The sequence below is a fragment of the Parasteatoda tepidariorum genome, chromosome 4, assembly GCF_043381705.1.
Source record: "Parasteatoda tepidariorum isolate YZ-2023 chromosome 4, CAS_Ptep_4.0, whole genome shotgun sequence".
NCBI classification, from domain to species: Eukaryota; Metazoa; Arthropoda; class Arachnida; order Araneae; family Theridiidae; genus Parasteatoda; species Parasteatoda tepidariorum.
The window spans coordinates 25,077,094-25,099,062 of NC_092207.1; the positions used below are offsets into that span (position 1 = coordinate 25,077,094).

General features: G+C 31.0%; 1 protein-coding gene across 1 annotated transcript in view; it reads left to right on the forward strand.

Annotated features, from left to right (window-relative positions):
• LOC107447414 (venom protease) overlaps positions 1-16,980 on the forward strand; it is an 80,876-nt gene extending 63,896 nt beyond the window's left edge. The window contains exons 4-9 of the mRNA XM_016062329.3: positions 6,494-6,761; positions 9,299-9,375; positions 11,674-11,789; positions 12,704-12,981; positions 14,787-14,926; positions 16,681-16,980. Of these exons, the coding sequence (XP_015917815.2) occupies positions 6,494-6,761; positions 9,299-9,375; positions 11,674-11,789; positions 12,704-12,981; positions 14,787-14,926; positions 16,681-16,839 (1,038 nt within the window). The 3' untranslated portion in view covers positions 16,840-16,980. The remainder of the gene's footprint in view (positions 1-6,493; positions 6,762-9,298; positions 9,376-11,673; positions 11,790-12,703; positions 12,982-14,786; positions 14,927-16,680) is intronic.
• The last annotated feature ends 4,989 nt before the right edge of the window (positions 16,981-21,969 follow it).

The window sequence follows — 21,969 nt, forward strand, 5'->3', positions numbered from 1 at the left end:
TATAAAACTTCTTTCAATATGGCGATCGGTCTTTTTTCTTTGTTTTCTATATTTCATCTATTTATTTATTCATTTCTGAATTTTATAACCGAACCGCCATGAATGTAATTTTAAGGCAGTAACATGGCCTTATATTTTCGAGCTTAACTCTGGAATCAGCAAGATAACTTCTGGGTTAAGTATATTGGCTAATTTCCAGAAAATAAGGAATTTATGTCCTCTGCCTTCATTAGATTTATTTTTCTTACAAAGATTTTCTTTTATTTCCTAAACTTTTAAAACTTTTTATTAGCATTTTTTAAAAATCTCTAAATTTTTAACTTAACAGTTCAATTTAAATGTGTAAAATTTCACTTCTGCCTCCTCTCTCTAACCTTATAGTTAGACAATTAAAGTAAATTTTCAATATATTGATTAAAAGGCACAATAAAATGCATGTATATTGCTCATATTTTTGTAGGTTACTAAATAATAAGGTTACTAAAAAGAAACATAATTTTTTCCCTTATCTAATTTATATTCAAACAATTCTTAAGAAAAATGATGTCCCTTAGTTTAATTTTCCCAACTGCTTCTTACTCTAAATATTATTAAACTGTCCACTAGAATGCCATATCTACTATACATAATGAACATAAAAATGAATGCCTGTCCTTTATAGACTCATAAACCATGTTCACCATATTTATATTCAAACAATTCTTAAGAAAAATGACGCCCCTTAGTTTAATTTTCCCAACTGTTTCTTACTCTAAATATTATTAAACTGTTCACTAGAATGCCATATCAACTATACAAAATGAATATAAAAATGAGTGCCTGTCCTTTATAGAGTCATAATCCATTCATCATATTTATATTCAACCAATTTCTAAGAAAAATGATGCCCCTTAATTTAATTTTCCTAACTGTTTCTTACTCTAAATATTATTAAACTTTCCACTAGAATGCCATGTCTACTATACATAATGAATATAAAAATGAATGCCTGTCTCTTATAGACTTATAAACCATCCAAACGAGAGCAATTAAATCAGGCATACTAACAGTTCGAAGCACGGGAAAGGTTACTTACGATATTAAAACATAAATTTCCAATAAGATAGTTTGGAAGAGATGTTTGAAAAATGGAATTTTTTAATTGTTTTAAAAATCACAGTTCTTAAAAATTAAATTGCATACACACTAAAAAAAAAAGATAACATCAGTGATTTTTGCAGTTTTATAGCTCTCATGAGTTTATTGCAAGTTCCTTAAAAATGAGTTAGTTTTTATAGGTTACATCAGATTAACTCAATGTGAAAGAGGTGGCATAAGCTGACTACGTTATCAAATTACAATTTCTAACACTGTGAACGTGTTTCTTTTGATTTTCGCTTTAAAGACGTGTCTCTAAAATAAAACTAAATGATTTAAAATCATTGGAAAAAATATGTACTGAACAGCGAATTTAATGGAGAAATAGTACTAATTCGTTTAGCAGAGCGCAAAAAATCGACATATAATTATGGACGGAACTATCAGAAACTATACTCTGTTGTCGTATAAGTGGTAATGAGTGATGTGCAACCATTGCTACATCAAGCCATCAGTACATCTGTAATTCCGAACTAACTGTTAAAACACGAACTAGAACTGATTAAAACACAACTCTATTTTTTAAAAAAACTGCCAGTACCAACGCTAAAAAACTTAACAACTTTTAATTACTAGCGATTACTTGGATTTTAAACATAACAGTGCTAACAAAAAAGAACATCATACCAAAGATCAAAACAGAAAAAACATCAATGGCGTAACTAGATCAATGGTTATTGCTTTTTAATTTATTGTCGTTTTCAAATAAATGATCTAGTTCCTCGCTTTTAATTTGTTGTCGTTTTCAAATAAATGATCTAGTTCCTCGCTTTTAATTTGTTGTCGTTTTCAAATAAATTATCCAGTTCATCGCTTTTAACACTATCCTTGTTAAAGTATTGTCTTACAGCTTGTTTGCTGATTATAACGTGATAACGTGAACTGTTTTTGAAAGTTCTTCAATGTAAAGTACGATGAGTGAGAGAGAAAAGAAATGGCCAGTGTCAGACATCCTATACGGCACAAAATATACTCGTATGCGGTAAAACTGTATCGATAAAATTTTGTATCGTATGTGGCATGAAATATATGGTGTATTGCTTCGAAGTTCAATTGTTCTAAAGAAGGAAGAATGAACATTCATGCTGAATCCTCAAAGTGGTTAGGGAATACAAGATCTTTTGCACCAAATCAAATGGGACGTGTTTATTTACCGCTCTCTACCGACCTGATTTGATTCCTTTTGATTGCCACTGCATTGGAGAAATAGTTCGGAACTCAGCACTTCGCTGATGATGAAAAATTTCTAATTGCTGTAACAAGTTGCTTAAAATCGCGGGCCGCTGAGATTGAAACAGAAGGAATTCGTAAACTAATGAAACGCTCTAAAAAAGCTCTTGAATGTGTATGTGGCAGAGTTGGCCGTCGATTACACTTACGATTGCGTGCGTACATTCTACGTACATAAAAGTATGTGTCCCCATACATACTTACATAATATATTTGCATATAGTATGCAATTGTAATTACTTGTAATCGTGTAATATGATTACAAGTAATCACCATAACTTGTAATCAAGATTACATGTAATCATGATTACATGTAATCATGATTACAGGTAATCATATATTTTGATTACTTGTAATCATGATTACCCGTAATCGTTTTCGTTGTGATTACTTGTAATCGTGTAATATGATTACAAGTAATCACAATTACTTGTAATCAAGATTACATGAAATCATGATTACAGGTAATCATATATTTTGATTACTTGTAATCATGATTACCCGTAATCGTTTTTGTTGTGATTACTTGTAATCACGATTACTTGGAATCATGATTACCGCTGTAATCAAAATTTTGATTTCAGTTGTAATCAAGATTACAAGTAATTGATTACTGTAACCAATATTGTAATCATGATTACACTTGTAATCAAAACTTTGATTACAGCTGTAATCAAGATTGCAAGTAATTGATTACTGTAATCGACTATTGCAATCACGATTACAGCAGTAATCAAAGTTGTAATTGCGCTTACAAGTAGTAATTGATTACTGTAATTGTTTGTTGTAATCACGATTACAGTTGTAATCAAAAGTAAGTTATCTTGTAATCATGATTTCAAGTAATTGATTACTATAATCAAGAAATGTAATCGGCTTCATTTTTGTCCAACTCTGGTATGTGGTAAGATTCAAAAATAAGGAAGATACCTTTCCTGGTGTAAATTAAAAATTTATTGTATATTTGAGGACTTATATTTTTTACAGCGAAACGGTGATTAGTTCCAGATTATCCCCGTCCAAATATAACATGGAAGTTAATAATTACTGTGGAACGCACAGTTCCATGTAACTTTGTTAAGCTTATTAGCATATTACCTTCATCAATGATCTTGGTTGGAAACCAAGGTCATTGATATAAAATTTTAAAATTAAAGGATAAACATGCAGGAAGCATTCCTCGGAAATTTGATCAATAATCATTACTTTTAGAGGTTTCCTTTTAAATGTTAAAAATGGAAATATATAAAAAAATCTCCTTAAATTTTATCAACAAACATTGCATTTAAATTTCTAAATTTTAAATATTTACGAGAAAGTAATTTTTTTTAAAAAATATGATCAATAGTTTAGATTTATAAATGTTTAAAATATAATATTTTGTGGTGGTCACTAAATATTTTTGTATTTCAAGATTTGTTCCAGTTTTACAAAAATTCTTAAAAATTTCCAGAAACCTGCGAAAGCCCTATTATATAATTTATATTATAATCCGTCGTATAGCTCAGTTACTTTGCATCTGAAAGCAATTGGTAAAAAGTGGGTTATATATGAATTCATTATTATTTTATAATTATGAATTAAATATTTAATAGTATTCTTATTGCTATTATTAAACTTCCTGTCTTTATAAAAACTTAATTTCTGTACTTTACAACTTAAAGAAATAATTTGAAGCATCTTCGGCGACTTAATTTCTGTTAAGTAGTATAATACAATCCCTGGTCTATAGTATAATACAATCCCTGGTCTATAGTATAATACAATGGAAGGTCTATTTTTGCCTTTAATTTATCCTTACAATAAATTTATATTATTGACCAAACAGTTTGGACGGACAAAAGAATTATCACTTAAAGATTATTTATCTAAAGTAAATTAAAATTTTTTAACTCGTTTTGAAAAGCGGAAGCTTTCAAGCAGAATGATGTGATTAGGTGTTCGAATGGTACGGAATGGATGTTCTCGTTTTGCTCCGTTGGATGTCAACATTTTGTTCTATGCGTGTTCCGTTATTCAACGAATGAAAGTGTTAAAATATATCAGCTCGTATTTCTGGGTCACTTCTGGTGTTTCTCTTTCTATCACCTATTCATCTGTCATACTTATTTCTAAAATATCAGTGAAATTGACCTAGAGAGAGAGAGAAAAAAAAAGTTCTGCATCATTCCCTGACTCTGCCATTTCTTTTTTTTTTCTTCTTTTTTAAAAAAAAATGGAATTCTTTTTTAACAAAAAAAGAAAAAATATTTATCGTGTTAGGAGAAAACTGTCTAGGTAATCTGTATGAGTTGATTTCGCACATAGAATGATAATAATCGACGCCATTTTCGTTTTTTAAGAAATAGAATTTTGTTACAAAAGGTATTAATTGCGTTAGGAGGAGGCTGTCTGCGCAGTCAGTACAGTAATTAGTTAGCACATGGAATGTTCCAAATTACCACTATTTCGTTTTCAAAAAAATTTTTTTATCGAAGGTATTAATTGCGTTAGGAGATCTGTGTAGTAAGTACAGTAATAAGTTAGCATACGGAATGTTCAAAATTACCACTATTTCGTTTTTAAAAAAAATTTGTTATCGTAGGTATTAATTGCGTTAGGAGATCTGTGTAGTAAGTACAGTAATAAGTTATAGCACATGGAATGTTCAAAATTACCACTATTTCGTTTTTAAAAAAAGGTTTGTTATCGAAAGTATTAATTGCGTTAGGAGATCTGTGTAGTAAGTACAGTAATAAGTTAGCACATGGATTAAAACAATTAAAAAAACGAAATTACCACTATTTCGTTTTTTTAAAAAATATAATTTTATTATAAAAGGTATTTATTGCGTTGGGAGGAGGCTGTCTATGTAATCAGTACAGTAATAAGTTAGCACATGGAATGTTAAAAATTACCACCATTTTGTTAAAAAAAAATAGAATTTTGTTTTAAAAGGTATTAATCGAGTAAGGAGAAGGTTGTCTATGNAGAGGCGACAGTGAATTAATATGTCTGCATAAGTAATGAAATAAAAAGAAAGTATCCGTTACATTGATCTGGAAGAGAAGAAATAAATATTTTATGTTCGTTTAAAAAGATTAAGTTTTTGATTTATTTTTAAATGATTCTTCTATTAATAAAAATAAGCTTAAGTAATGAAGGATATTTTAAAAAGATAGGAAATAAATATGTAATGCCAATTATGGCATCACACCGACATTTCGGTTTTTTTTTTTTTTAAAATAGAGTTTTCTGATGAAAATATTTCTTGCGTTAAGGGAGGACAGCTTATGTAGTCAGTATTAAGTTAAAAAGTTAGCTAAAAATTTTCTATCGCGTTAAGAGAAAACTGTTTATATCAAAATAGTCAGTCTAAAGTCAAGTTAGCTTTTTGAATGGGGAAAGTTATTTTGCATCATCAGTTTAATAAATATCATTTGCTTAATAAACATTTATATAGCTTATTCTTGTCAATTGCTGAATAAGTTCATTAAAATTTCCAGTAACTAATATAATTTTTCTGAAACTAACGTGACCTTTCATATATTTATTTATAGTTTTGCTATTATTTTAAATTAATAACAAACAGAAATCTTAAATAATTATAACGATATGATATAATTATAGTTATGTGACGTATTTATATGATTATAATTAAGCAATTATATAATTATAAGACAAATAAAATTTGTACAATTTTCTGTTAATGCAAATCACTCTAAACCAGTAAAGTTTATTTTTCTATTAAATCTTTCAGTCCTAAAAATCAAATGCATCGTCTATGGTGCGCTAATCAGATTTTGATTGAGCTGTTTATGAAAAATTTTGCACTATTTTCTTAAAGCCGTTTGGCTACTGCAGTGTTTGCCATAAATAAAAACATTTTCCTGTTTATGTTCGCATTACGTTTAACTTCTGCCATTACAAATCGCATTTTAGAGTGTTGTTTTCTTCTAAATGCCTCCACTTTAGAACGACTTTACATTTACTTTTAATGCTCCCATGCCAACTGGTTAGTCAGTGATGCACAATCTGCTGTGCAATCTTTTTACCTTAATTAGTAACCCAGAAAAATGGTACTACCATCACTTCTGTATTCTTGACGAAATTCAATAAATAATTTTCGAAAATTTTTTCCTTACAGAACGTACCAACTCTCAGCACCACAACAGCTTCCACGACTACGGAAAATTCCACCATCCCACCAGAAACTACATTACCTACGACAAGTAATTCATTAATAAGTAGTCTCAATTCTAGCGGCAACGCTATGGATACATACATTTCCAGCATCATAGAATCTCAACCTTTGCACTACATCACATACAGCAAGCCTGATAACATCGTAGGTTATAAACCGCCATTCGACAATCAACCGTTTGACCTAACGGCATCTAATTCAGATCTATCGGGTAAGAAATCATACCGATATCAACGTAATTACGTTTATTTTTTTTATTCCTTTTTCAAACATTCAATATCATTACCTAAAAATATTAACAAAAAATACATTTAACTCATAAGTTGCTTGTTTTTTTTTTGCTTCAATTCAAAAAAATTAATACTGAAAAATTACTCTTTATTTATATGTTCTAATTTGTGCAACATTTACTGCCCTTTTTAACGAAAACTCAATAAATGCATTTAGCTTAAATTATTTTGATGTCTTTTTTGCTGCTGTTGTTATACCCTATTAACCAATAAGTATTTGGACACGTGTGATTGAAAAGAAAAACAAACTTTATTCATAATCAATAGTTGGTAGAGCCTCCACGAGAGGCAATTACAGCGTGACTCCTCCGGGACATACTTTCCGCACGTCCTTGTGTGACGCCTAGTGATATTTTATTCCACTCGTCTTGGAGAAGACAAGTAGTAAGTTCCTTCACCGATTTTGGACGGGTAGTACACCCTTTAATTCGGCAATCCAACTCGTCCCAGAGGTTCACGATAGGGTTCAGGTCTGGCCTCTAGGCAGGCCAGTCCATTCGATTAACCCCATTGGCACCATACCAAGCCTTAGTGACCCTCGCAACATGACAGCTGGCATTGTCGCCCTGGAAGTAACAGGAGTCCACCCCGTAAAACTGCCACAACGTAGGAAGCACATTATCATCCAGGGCTCGAAAAAACTGGGAAATTTTACCCGTCCCCGAGGACGGCTGGTCCAACAATGCACCCGTCCTCCTTTGAAACTAACCCGTAGCTTCTAAATAAATAAAAATATAATTTTCTCTTATTTATTACAAACATTTATATAAATTGCACAATGAATTAGTAGTTACTAGGATTACANTTTTGATGTCTTTTTTGCTGCTGTTGTTATACACTATCTCCCAATAAGTATTTGGACACGAGTGATTGAAAAGAAAAACTAACTTTATTCACAATCAATAGTTGGTAGAGCCTCCACGAGAGGCAATTACAGCGTGACTCCTCCGGGACATACTTTCCGCACGTCCTTGTGTGACGCCTAGTGATATTTTATTCCACTTGTCTTGGAGAAGACGTGTAGTAAATTCCTTCACCAATTTTGGACGGGTAGTACACCCTTTAATTCGGCGATCCAACTCGTCCCAGAGGTTCACGATAGGGTTCAGGTCTGGCCTCTAGGCAGGCCAGTCCATTCAATTAACCCCATTGGCACCATACCAAGCCTTAGTGACCATCGCAACATGACAGCTGGCATTGTCGCCCTGGAAGTAACAGGAGTCCACCCCGTGAAACTGCCACAACGTAGGAAGCACATTATCATTACATTATTATTATTATTAGCACATTAGTGCAGTAAGCATCGGTGTTGAGCTTAACATGAATGGTCCCAATCCATACCAGGTGAAACACCATTCATTTGCATAGGTGTCCAAATACTTATTGATAGATAGTATAGTAAGCCATTTTAAGGCCAGGGGGGAGATTGTTCTTGTTTTCCTGTGGCGCTATCTATGGATAAAAATTCGACTTCTGCCACACCCATACTTTATACAATGTCTTTTTTTAGGAACATTTTTAATATATTTCTATGGTACTGTTTAGTTAAAATATACATCTGTAATTAGCAAGTAAGTCAAAAGCAATTTATCTACAAATTTGTGGATAGCTGACACGAATTACAAGTTTTCACAACGTGGCATGACCAAGTTTTATCAGTAACATCCGAAAACACGTTGAAAAAATTAAGCAATTTGAAAGGGAAAAAAATTGTCCTTTTTAGGAACATTATCGGAATTTATAAAACATGAATTAAATGCCTACTGTTTAATAATTATTTAGAATTAAATGTTTTCTGTTTTTTGTTTAATGTATAACCTAATTGACTAAACCGTTAAAAAAAAATTATTAACAACGAAGCCTAAGTTTTTACGTATGTTTTATTTACTACATTTTTTTAAAATCTTCACTACTCATATTTATATAGGCTAAAAACACTATTTGCATAAAAATTTCACAGATTACATTTTCCACATTTTTATATTTTTTAAAAACGTTAGAAAAGCTTTGAGTGGTGCGCATAATTTTTATTTTTCAAACTGTAGTACTCTCCTTAAAAAGGTTGGTTACACCTGATCTAAGACTATAGCAGTTTAATTAAGTAATTCGACCAGAAGTTAAATATTTCTTAGACAGGGATGAGTTGGCCATATTTATTAAAGATTCTTTGCTAATTTAATTATTATTTGTTCCTGTTGTTAGTAAATTAGATTCCCATTGGATGAAAATTATCGTTAGTCTTATACTTTACAACGTTGCTACTTGATTTACTACTTCTCATGATATACAATGTAGTATATCTATCAATAAACACAAGCGATCAATATACATAACAACAATTCCAAAATAAATGAATTAAAACTATATGAGATTTCATAATGAATGAATGATTTTTACTCCCAAACAATGTTTAACAATATTAAACAATATTTTATTTTTTTAACTTAAATATTTTCAGGAACTTGCGGCATCGGTGGCAGGAACGCCCGAGTTGTGGGAGGGCATGAAAGTTATCCTGGACAGTGGCCATGGATGGTAAGCAAATATTCAAGCTATCAGAATATTTGGGCCAGTAATAAAAAATATTTCAATTTTGATATGATTACTATGACAATCTAATAATAAGTTTAATTTTCATCTTTGCATAATTACTTAAGTTTAATGATTACTTATAAAGGTAACCTTAAAGGTTACTCCACTGTTGTAAATCGAATTGCTTGATTTTCAAAAGAATTGCTAAAAAATATTTGTAGAATTTCAAAAAAGAATAATTGTATACTCTATTCATTCAGTATTCATTGAAGGGATAAGTAAAAGGAGAATTTTTATCCGAAGGCTTTATTTGAATACTAAGCCAACTCCACTTGTGTTCATTTTAAAATACATTAAGTTAGATCATGGTTCGTTTTAAGACATAAGTTTAATGAGTTTGTTCATCTAATCTAGTCTGATTTTCGTTTTCTATTTGTACGGTAGGTGTACTAGCTTCAAAATGATATAGAAATGACTTCTGTGGTCGTAAAAGTTAAGCTAATAGTACTTTTATTCTTATGAATAGAGTTAGTAGAAAACTACTTATAACAATTTTCAAAAATTGCGTTATCGTCGAACATATAGGGAGGTATGATATTAAACTGTTTCAGAACAGAAGATTTTAAACTGTGGATCTCAATTTCAAATAGAAGTTTTGTTGAGTGCGAGGTAATATATCACAAGGGATCCAAATGCTGATTTTCAGGGGAGAAGCATAATTAAATTTAAAATAGTATAAGTAATGTGATTAAGGTTGTAAATCGTAATTCATTTCAGTTATTTTCTTTTACTTCTAATCACAAATGATATCGATTAAAAAAATAGAGAGAATGAAGTGTAAGAATAAAATACTGTAAACCTAATATAAGAAAAATTTTAACATTACCTATATCTAAAATCTGCAATGTAAATTGCCAGGAGAGGAATGTATTACCAATGGAAAACCAAAGGAACCAAATTAATGACTAAATTCTGTTACATATCCTCATTAGAAGAATTCACATCAGGAAAGTTCATTTATCAGACAAGTTAGAAACTGGACAGTCTGCCACTGTTCCAACATTCCCCCAATTCTTTAATTAGACTCAAACATTTGCTTTAAATAGACAACTAAACACATCCAAGTCAAAGTTCTTGATGGTCCAATCAAAATATTTTGATGGTTTATGTTGGTTTCAGTGCGGTTCATGATGGTCCAACATCATTTAATGGTCACCATCACCACACATTTTCCATTATTCTTTCATGGTTTTGATATTCCAACAAATTTCTATCATTCCATGATGCTACTTTAATACGATGATGGTTAACCATCAAGAGAAGTTTGATTCTCATGCACCAACAATCCATGATGATCCGTTACGGTCCATGATGGTTCCAACTATACATTTCCATGGTGGTTTAATGGGAATTCTTGTTAATTCTCAGGAATATACCATCAAAACAATTTCGCTTTTTATGTTGGATCATCAATTTAAATCAGTCCAAATTCTAACGCTAGGGATGATAGCTGTTCATGATTGTTCCAACATTTGATTTCCAAGATACTATGATGGAAATTCGTGATGGTCCATTATGGTACAACAATGCATTTTCCTGGTGGTTTAATTATAATTATTGTTCGTTCAACAGCCATCAAAACATCATACCATAAAAACAGTTTGTTTTGTTTTTTAATGTTGGAAAATGAAAAATCAGTCCGAAATCCTACATTTGGGAGATGGTGACTCATGATTGCTCCAACATTTGATTTCTAAGAAACTATGATGGAAATTTCTGATGGTCAACATGAGCAAACCATCAAAACAATTTTATTCTTGTGTTGGATCATCATTAATCAGTCCGAACTCCTACATTAGGGTAATAGTTACTTATGTTGTTTACAATCAAAAATACATTGGTTCATGATGGAATTATTAATGGTTACCATCAGAATTATGTTGGTTCATCAATGGAAAACCATCAAAAATTTGACTTGGGTATGCATTCCATTTAAATTGAAATGAAAAATACATTTGTTTAAAATCGATGTCTTTTTGGTTTCAGTTCAAAAACTTTTTACTTTCATCAATATGATCAAACTTTCGATACCTTTATTGGCACTGAAAGCTTTCAGCAAATTTTTTATTCCCACCTAGAATTAAAAAAACTAACTAGATCTACAGTTTAAAAAAAATATGTATTATACTATAAGTAAATTAATAAATATAACACTTCTCTACTTAAGAATTTTTTGAGTAAATTGCTATGGATTAACTATGGATAAACTGCTATGGATTAACTTTATATTCTATATTCTAGGCTGCCCTGTTTATAATGACAGCAAGGGGTAAAGAATACTGGTGTGGTGGTTCGCTCATCAACAACTTGTATATATTGACAGCAGCCCATTGTTTATCTGACAGAAGGGGATATAAGTAAATATTTTTAAGATATAAAAGCTTGATTATTTTTAAATGATATTACTTTAAATCTCTGAATCTCACATTATCTAAACCATTTTCAATGTCTAGAATTTTATTTTATAACCGGCATTTGGGTTCACGGCTACTAATGTTTAACTCCATAGCCTTGTAATTTTGAACCCAATCCAGAAGACAAGGGGACTCCTGTATCGAATATTGGGAGGAACTTACCTTCGTGGGGGACTTTTTGATGGAACTAAGCCGCATTTGCGTTACATGGACAGGAGAACCACTAAAACCTCCTTAGCCTAACCACTAAAACCTCCTTACCTTTAAGAGAACTGTAACCCATGATTCGTCTATCACTGAGGACATTTTACGTCAGCACTATGGTCGGTGCAAGCCGGATGCGGAATTCGTATCGACCAGCCATCGCTGGGATTCGAACTCGGTTCACCTCATTGGAAGGCGAACGCTCTATCTCCTGAGCCATCACGTCTCATTTTCTAGAATCAGATTCTTTTGTTAAGATGTGTTTTTTCGAATAAATTTTCCATGGTAAATTAGACTTTATGTGAAACACTTAAAATTTTACGAGGACACAATACCACGGGAGAAACATTACCTTGCAAATTCTCTTCCGCTTCCATTACTGATTTAAAATTTAGAGGGAGCTCAGACAATACTAGAGCCATGAAATTTCAAATACTGACAAGAAATTTTTAAAATATCCAAATGAAAATTAATTATGACAAGATAACTTAAGATTACGCAAGTTTAGCTCTTAATATATTTTTTCGCTTATAGCTAATGTTAATAGTACTCCAGCTCTGTAATGTAACATTCAAAGTTTAGGCGAAAGCAGTATAGTTAGGAATAAATATTTAAAATCAAATTCATTTTTGCAATTATTTCCTTTCTTATAGATACAGTGCAAGACAAATGGTGGTAAGATTGGGCGAACACCATTTACTGAACTCAAATGGTGCTGGAATTCAAGAGCATGGCGTTGCAGATTTGAGGCCTCATCCACAGTTTCAAAGAAATGGTTTTTATAATGACATAGGTTTGGTTAAATTAGCTCGTCCGGTGAAATTTTCAGATTACATTCAAGCTATTTGCCTACCATCCTCAAGTTCAAGAACTGGTAAATCACTGGTGGGACAAATGGCAACAGTGGTTGGATGGGGAGCTATGCATTATGGTATGAACTGAGTTTAATTTTGTTTTATTATTCAAATTTATGGTAATAAAGTAGGTGCGCTAAATATTACATACGAGTTTTTCATTTTATGACACAATTAAAGATCTTTAAAATCACGTTTTTCAAAAGGATCAAAAGAAGGAAACGCTTATTTCTCTCTTAAGTTTCTCTACTATTAGAATGATTGTTCTTCTACTTTGATCGCGAAGACACGGTTCCCAGTAAAACACCGAAGTCAAGCATCACTGGCTGCGGCCAGTAAGCGGGTTGGTGACCACTTTGATCAGCCTACGTAGGGACCGAGGGTGCCGGGTATCGGTTCTCGTTAAACTGTTCTGCCGTAAAGTGCTCAACTTCTCGCGCAGGTCGTTGGGCTACCAAAGCAGTGGAACCATCCCCTCTGCAGAGGATCAAAATTACAAAGGAATGTTTTCGGATCATCCTCAATGATGTTTCCCAGACCGTCACTAATAGCCCATTCTGCAGCTCTAGTGTGACGTAAATAAAGTACCTACCTACCTTGATCGCGCGAGCCCAAAGAGTTCCTTTCTTCTGATTAGCTTGGAGATAAATTAATCTTCATTACTTCTCTGTTTTAATTAACGCACTTAATTTTGGCTATAAATTCAATAATTGTGGTCAGGAAACGATTGAAATTATACTGTGATCCAGCACGAAGCTTCAGTTGAAATTCGAGCCCTGAAGGAAATCAGAGGAAGGTGGATAACTTCAATTTACAATGAATTCTATTTGGCTATAAATTTTGATTGTAACAGTTAAGAAATTACTAAAATTCGTATTAACATCTTGTAATGAGCTTCAGTTGAAATTTAAACACTCTAGCTTTTCGGAAAGAGGTCAAAAATTTGATTGCGACATTCTTTTTTAGGAGGCAGAAATGAAAACGAGTTAAATAGAATGTAACAGTAACAGTTTATTAACTCTTTAAATATCAAGTTCCAAAGAGGAAACTAAATAAAATAAAAAGCCTGTCATTGAAAATTATTTTTAAATAAATCTATATCTAATGCAATTTTTAAAATTTTAATTAATCTTGTTCAAATAAATTTATTTTAATCCTTGCAGAAACATACAGTAGAATTCCAAGCGTAACAGCGGGGAAATCACACAGGTATTTTATCCTGAAAAATTTATTAAATAATTGTGAAAACAAAAAATTGTGCTATAATATGCTACTTTAAGGTGCAATGTTTAATTTAAATGCATAAAACAATAAAAGAGCCTCATAATTTAATTGCCTGGTAATTAAAAGCGTCCGTAACAAAGGGGACAAAGAAAATCCTACATTTTTGACATGCACTGTTATTTCCACTATATTCTGTGATTTGGAACATCCTAAACATTATTTGTAATTTTTTTTAATTATCACACTTCAAGGTAAAATAAATTATTATAAGATTTTTTAAATTGCTTACACATTTTTATTAACTTAAAAAAATGCAATGTGACAGAGGGGACATTTTGCAAATTTGACAAATAGTTACAGGGAAATATCATGCCATTTAATTAAATATTGCACCTTAAAGTAACATATTATTGCACAATTTTTTGTTTTCACATATGTTTAATACATTTTTTAAGATGAAATACCTGTGTGATTTCCCCTCTGTTACGCTCGGAATTCTACTACTGGTACATGGAATTCAACTATACAAATACAAAAACTGCTCTTTATATTTGATTAAAAAATTTTTCATTTTCATTATTGTAACTTTTATTCAATCTAATTAATAAAAAAAAAGAATCATGTTCTGAAACTTATGCAGCAATTATTGCTTTTACAGGCACTCGAGGTACTGGATCTATGCAACAAGTATCAATGCCAATTTGGGAAAATAAGGACTGTGACAAGAGGTACTATCAACCCATAACCAGTAACTTCATTTGTGCCGGTTACAATGAAGGTGGAAAAGATGCTTGCCAGGTATCAACTATTAAAATACACTGCTTAAAAACAATACGAGTTTTAGGTGTGTACGGATGTAACTATGGGTAAACTGTGACCCTTACACTTACAAAATTTAACGCGAAGGTAGAGATTGTCCTCTGGTATATAATTGCCCGATTTTCGAATTTTAGAATGCGTAATGCTGTTTATAAGACTGGAGTGTCTATTACACCGATCAGTCAGTTCGATAAGAATTATTTTGCTATTGTGCCGAAGCAAATTTTGAACAATCACTGAGTAGTTTCTGTTCACGTGACTTTTTCTAATTTATTTTTTACTTTCAATAATCATGGCAGCCATGATTGCTATGGGATCACTTTTTTCTTCTATTGAGTAATTTTCAGCTTGTTAAAAATTACCCAAAAGAAGAAACCCACCGTTGGTCAATCGTCCAGTGGGCATGTCGCTATACCAAACGTTCCCGTCCATGGCATGACGAAAATGGCACGCAAATGGTTGGCCGCTAAGCGAACAAGTCACGTTCGTGAAGCCTTTTACTCACAGAAGACGTCGGCACCATTGTTCCCATGGCTGCACTGATCTGAGCAGACTCGTAGTTGGGGTTTTATTTCTTCGAGCACAAAACGATAAATATCGGACATCGGCACTCGTCGTAGCATTTGCCATCCTTGGCTGAACCTCCTGGATGCCGAATATTACGTGGTTAGAAATTGTTGTCAGTCGAAGTCTATGAAACATAGTAGAACTTGCATTTAGACACCTGGCTACTTCCATCTGATTTTGTCCTGCGCCTAGTCTTATAGATTTCCATCGCTGCTCTTCGGACAAGTGATACCTGTAGGTCATTGCTACAAATCGGCTATCTCCAATTTCTAATGTCAGAAACACAAGGAAATTCGCAGACTTGTGATCAAACATACAATTTTATGTTCATCGCAGATGACGTAATTCCACTGCAACGCCACTAATTTTCATATTGCAATTTTACTTAGCAATTCTTTTTCGTCAACACATTTAAATTTTATTGGGATCNTAGCATTTGCTATCCTTAGCTGAACCTCCTGGATGCCGAATATGTGGTTATAAATTGTTGTCAGTCAAAGTCTATGAAACATAGTAGGAATTATATTTAGCCACCTGGCCACTTCTATCTGACTTTGTATTGCTTCTAGTCTTCCTATACATTTCCATGGCTGTACTTCTGACAAATGTTGCCTGAAGGTCATTGCTACAAATCGGCTATCTCCAATTTCTAATGTCAGAAACACAAGGAAATTCGCAGACTTGTGATCAAACATACAATTTTATGTTCATCGCAGATGACGTAATTCCACTGCAACGCCACTAATTTACATATTGCGGTTTTACTTAGCAACTCTTTTTCGTCAACATATTCAAATTTTATTGGGATCGAAAAGAAAAGGAAAAATATCTTAGTACATTCCTATACAACTGAAAAGAGGAGGGGAGGGATGGGTCAAAGGCATGGAACAGGTCATCTCCCTAGATGGCGTATTAGAGCTTTGCGATTGCCTATTAGGAGAGTTATCACTATTTTTGTAATATTTTCTCAATTACCATCGTCATATTCTTGAAGCAAATGCAGTTTGACATCTTCGAGTAATATTAACTACGTTCACAATTCAGATTTTATGCCATATGTTAGCATTATAAAACGTTCTAAATCTCACACTTCATAGTATCACTCTGTATTTATAAATTAATTTGATAAACATTATCATGCAAACTAACGAAAATTTTTCTTATAGGGTGATTCTGGTAGTCCTCTTATGGTCCCAAATAATTCCAGAGAATGGACAATAGTTGGGATCGTTTCATTCGGCACAAAATGCGCTTCACCTGGATATCCAGGCGTTTACACCAGAGTATCGCAGTATTTAGATTGGATCGGCCAGAACACACATTGAAATCAAAAGTACGAAGAGACAAGACATGAAGTCTTTTAAAAAAAAACACAAGATGAAACGAAAGTGATATCTCACAGAAGAGATTGCCAATCTCGAGACGGTGTTGTTCAGTAACATTTGTGAACTTTTGACTGTTTTAATTTAATGTGTGATTGCCAAAATAACACACGCTAAAAAGACACTTAATTCTTCCTAAAAAGAAGTTGATTTGGTTGCGCCTCATCCAATTTTAAGAACTATTTTTCTTTTAGGGAGTATATATTTATAATAAGCATCAAATGTAAATTATTTCATTCCAAGTTGAAGATGTGTGATGTGATGCAACAGTTATGCACATCACATAGATGCAATAACACAAATCATAATTCTTCTTTCTTTTTTTTTTGGATGATTCTAGTCCAAATATGGGAAATATAACTAACATGGGAAACAAGATCATAAGGGAAAGGTATCATAAAAATATCTTAAAAAGCTGTAAAGCAATATTTTTAGTTCATAAAATTTATGCTGTAAATTGCTAGATGCCATGATAATTTATAATTGTAATGCGCACAGTCACTTAAAACAAGTCAGGGTGCGTAGCCAAATTATTCAACAAAAAATAAACACGTTTTAAGCACTTTTCAAGAACTCAAAAAATATTTTTAAGCACTTTAAAAAAATATCATCCGGCAGGGTTGGAAAGTTTTTGACAATCGACGGTTTTATTTTGTTTTAACCGTCATGTCTAAAAAAAAAAAAACCTTTTGTTTGTTTTTGACAATTGTCAAAAATCATGAAATTTAGCGTATGAAAACGAATGACGTTTTCATACGCTACGGACTGACTATACGCCGAAATAGATTGGGGTTGAATTAATTATGAAAACGTTGGATAGAACAATGTGAACTGTGTCGTTTTGCATAATTCGAAGCGAAAATCAACATAGTAAAGGAAAAATCTAATTTTGAAAAAGGGAAAATTAAGCACTTTTTACAAACACCCAATGAAAAAAAGCACCTTTAAGAGCTTTTAAAAAAAGAAAATAAGCACCTTTAAGCATTTTTTAAAAACGCTACGCACCCTGCAAGTTACTAAAGGATTTTTACGTTAATATTAAAATTTCATTGAATTCGATAACAAAGATTGTAACAGTTAAGANCAAATAAAATAAACTGTGTTTTTAAGTTCCACATTTGAAAATTTGATTTCCGGAAACTTCTGTGATAAATGATATTTTGAAACGTCTGGACCTTCGATCTCCGGAAACTTCCAGATCACTGTTAGCGAACATTCCGGACATCCGGATTTTTTCCGGAGCACAATCACCCCTGTATATATAAACAGTACTTAATTGAAATTTTGATGTTATGAGACATCTTCGGTTTGGTCCAACTTTCCCATTCTGAATAAAAAAATTTTAATTTTTCTTAATGAAAGTCGATACCAACATTCTAACTTTCATTTCAGTAAAAAACTACATCCTTTTTTCTAATTGAAAGCCAACACATACATAATAACTATAATAAAATTGGTTTCACTTCAGTAAAAACTACACCTGTAATAAATAATTAGAATTACTTTTCATTTGTTCACATTTAATTGATTTGTTCTTTTTTGAGCTTGAGCATGTAATCTAACATGCTCAAGCTCAAACCTATATATAAATATATAATCCATTATATTAAAATCAAAATCAGTTCATTGTTAAAACTACTTGTTACAAAAAAATATCAAAAGGTTTAATCTAAATCTGTTTAACCCTTTGAATGTTTCCCTACATTTGAACGCAGTAAAATTCTTTTTGATACTAAAAATGAAGGTTAAAATGCGATTTTCTATAAGATTGACCATTAAAGGGTTAAATATTAATTCATTCATAACAGTTTTCACACATCATCAGCAGTAACCAAACAAATCAATTCTGCACAAATACTGCCTTTACCTGATAACATGACAACCATTTAAATCTAACATTCAAAAATAGTATTGAAATTTCTTCAAAGTATCATCAAGCGCAGTGTTTCCCAAAGTGTGGTACGCGTGCCCCCAGGGGTACGGGAGCAGCTTAGCGGTTGTACGTGTTCTTATGTGAAATATCTTGCTATAAACAAAAATTTTTCAAAAAATTTTTAATTTAAAAACAAAGCTAGACATGAAAATTTACAATTACGTATTTTTCTATTTTTTGCAGAGTTAACAGTTATTAGTGTCAACAGCCAGGTGTGATTTTTAACTTATGTGCTATTTTTTAATAGTAAAAAATCCATTAGTTTTTTTATTAGTGGTACACCGTGTTACGAAAAATTCAGAAAGGGTACACAAAGTCATAAGTTTGGGAAACACTGATCTAGCTGACTTATTTATATGCGAATGTATACTTACATACACATGTATTTTCAATCATAATTTACTTTATTTCATATCATTTTAAATGCAGCTGAGGGCACTTTCTAAACTAAAAGTTAGCTCCTAATTACAAGCTGATACCTGAGTTGAATGGTGTGAAACAGTATTTCTTAAAATATGCACATCCACGCAAACCCACAGAACTGCTGATAAGATTACCTTGCTTAATATTTTTGGGACATAAACAAAGGGTTTAAAAATTTTATACAAATGAATAAGCTCCAAATGAATATGGCATACATAGGATTTGCAAATAGTAAAACAATATCACTATAAAAAATGAAAGTACATATCCCTTAATCTTAATTTGAATTGCACTTAAAAATATTCCATACATATTTCAAAAAATACAATACTGGATATGGAAATTTTTGTGGCTCACTTGTGTGTCTTAAGCTCACCTACATAAGTCCAACAATTAAAAATAAGCAACCTCAACATCTACAAAACAATGAATTCAATTCCTTTATTTGGATGCAGGTAAAGCAAAAAATGCATACACTGAAACCAAAGGGCAGTAAAGGCCCCATATGCTCTCTGCATAAACCTGAAGAATATTTGAAAGCAAGAAAGAGATTTAGAATTATAATTGAGATGTAGAATTATAATTGAATTACTACATTCGAATTATATTATTTAATTAAAATCAGTTCATTTAATAATATCAGTCATTTGACAAAGTTATATTGGAAATAAAAACTATACTACCTACTTTTGCACATTGATTAAAAACAAAATATGTAAAAACAAGTGGGTGAAACTTCGAATTGAGTAGTAAAAATTAATTCCCATTCAGTGAATAATAAATTTGACTTAACTATAGCAAGAAAAATTTCCATGGTTGATCTCGTGAATTGATAATTACATCATGAATACATAAGTTTTTAGAAATACTAGTGCATCATATATTTGATTGTTAAAAAAACCTTTCATGATCTGTAAATCAAGCATTTATTTTTTTGAAATAAATCATCTCATTCACGATTCTGCTCTTGTGTAAATTGATTGTGTCACAATTTACTCAAATTGTTTCAAAAGTTTGGAGCATTTTTATTTTATCCTATCAGAAATAATAGTATTTGAAAGTTTTTTTTTTTTAACTGAGCACTGTTAATAAAATAAATTATAAATTACATGTATTCTTTTTCTTTTAACCTTTTGAAATAAAATAAGTAAATTTCAACTTAAATATTATTCAAAGGCAAAATAAACACTAAATTGTAAAAAATGTTTGAATCTCTTTATTTTAAGAACAAGCAGTATCAATTATCAGAGCTTTGCACATAAGAACAATTTAGTACAAACAAACTATTCAATGTTGAAGAGATAACAATTTTCAAAACATTTTACATCAAGTTTCAATTAAAAGATGAATGTCAATAACTTCTTAATTTAAATGACAGCGACTTATTTCTCAAGCACCGAAATTATTATGAAAGCTAAAATACACACTTCTGGGTTTACGATTACAACAATGTTACAATGCAACAATATTAAAATTCTCATAGTAATATTATAAAATTTGTATACTTTTTTTTGTCGTTTATTAACAAGACAGTTTAATAACAAGATTACAAATACAAACAAAAACTATGAATTACTAATTTTTTTTATTTATTTAATGAAGCAATTGTTATTAAATGCGTTGAATTTGATAAAAACGTAAACAAAAACTATTAAACTGCTACAATTTCTTTCATTTAATTAAACAATGAGTAATTATTTAATGCACTGAATTCACTATAAAATTGACATATTCACCATTCAAACACTAACAGTAAGAACATTTTGGCACTTAATTACTACAGAGTTGTTTTTCATTTCAAAAAGATTACTAATAATATCACACAACATTTATAAATTTGTAAAATGTGTATTATTATAGCTAATATCAGTTATTAAAGTAATTAAACTAATGCTTAATAGAATTTCAAAACTATACAAAAATATTTGAAAAAAAAAGAAGTGAAAAAAAACTAAAAATAGCAGAAAAAAGCATTAGTTTTTACAAAAATAAAAAAAGTATTAGTTTTTACAAAAATTAAAAAAAGTATCGGTTTTTACAAAATAAAAAAAAAGTTATAAGAAAATAAATATACTTTGTTTCAGAAAAAAACTTAAGAAATTCATAACAGAAGTAATTTTTGAGCAATTGTCATAAATGATATGATGCATCCCAGCTTTTACATATTTAATATATCATATGAACACAAATTAAACTGAACAAGAATTGAGATGGAAGTATGTTACACACTTTTAATAATCTTATGAAATGTTTTAAATTCCAGTTCCAATATTTGTTGTTCTTTAAAAGGTAAGTATTCTCAACCTAAAAACCATCCTAATCCACCTTAAAATTCATGTTGTCTGCAAATGTTATTAAGAATAAACATCAAAACAGTTTATTGAATTTATATACATTATTGAGATTAGTTTTTTTTTCAGTTACAGATTGGAAAAAAAATTATTAAAAAAATGCAAGATTAAGAGAGTCATTAAGGTGAAAATTAGAGCCCCAATAAGTTTGGCACTCTCTACTTGCTTTATATATGCGTTGTAAATAGTTCAAAAAAAAATTATTTAATGAATAATAGAATTCAATGAATAATAGAATTCAATGAATAATATAATTTCCTGTTAATTGATGCCTTTAAAACAGTCCCATTTCAGAAACTAATGTTTCCTGATTATACATTAGAGGAAAAGCAATAGTAATATTTTATATTCCATACTTATTATTAC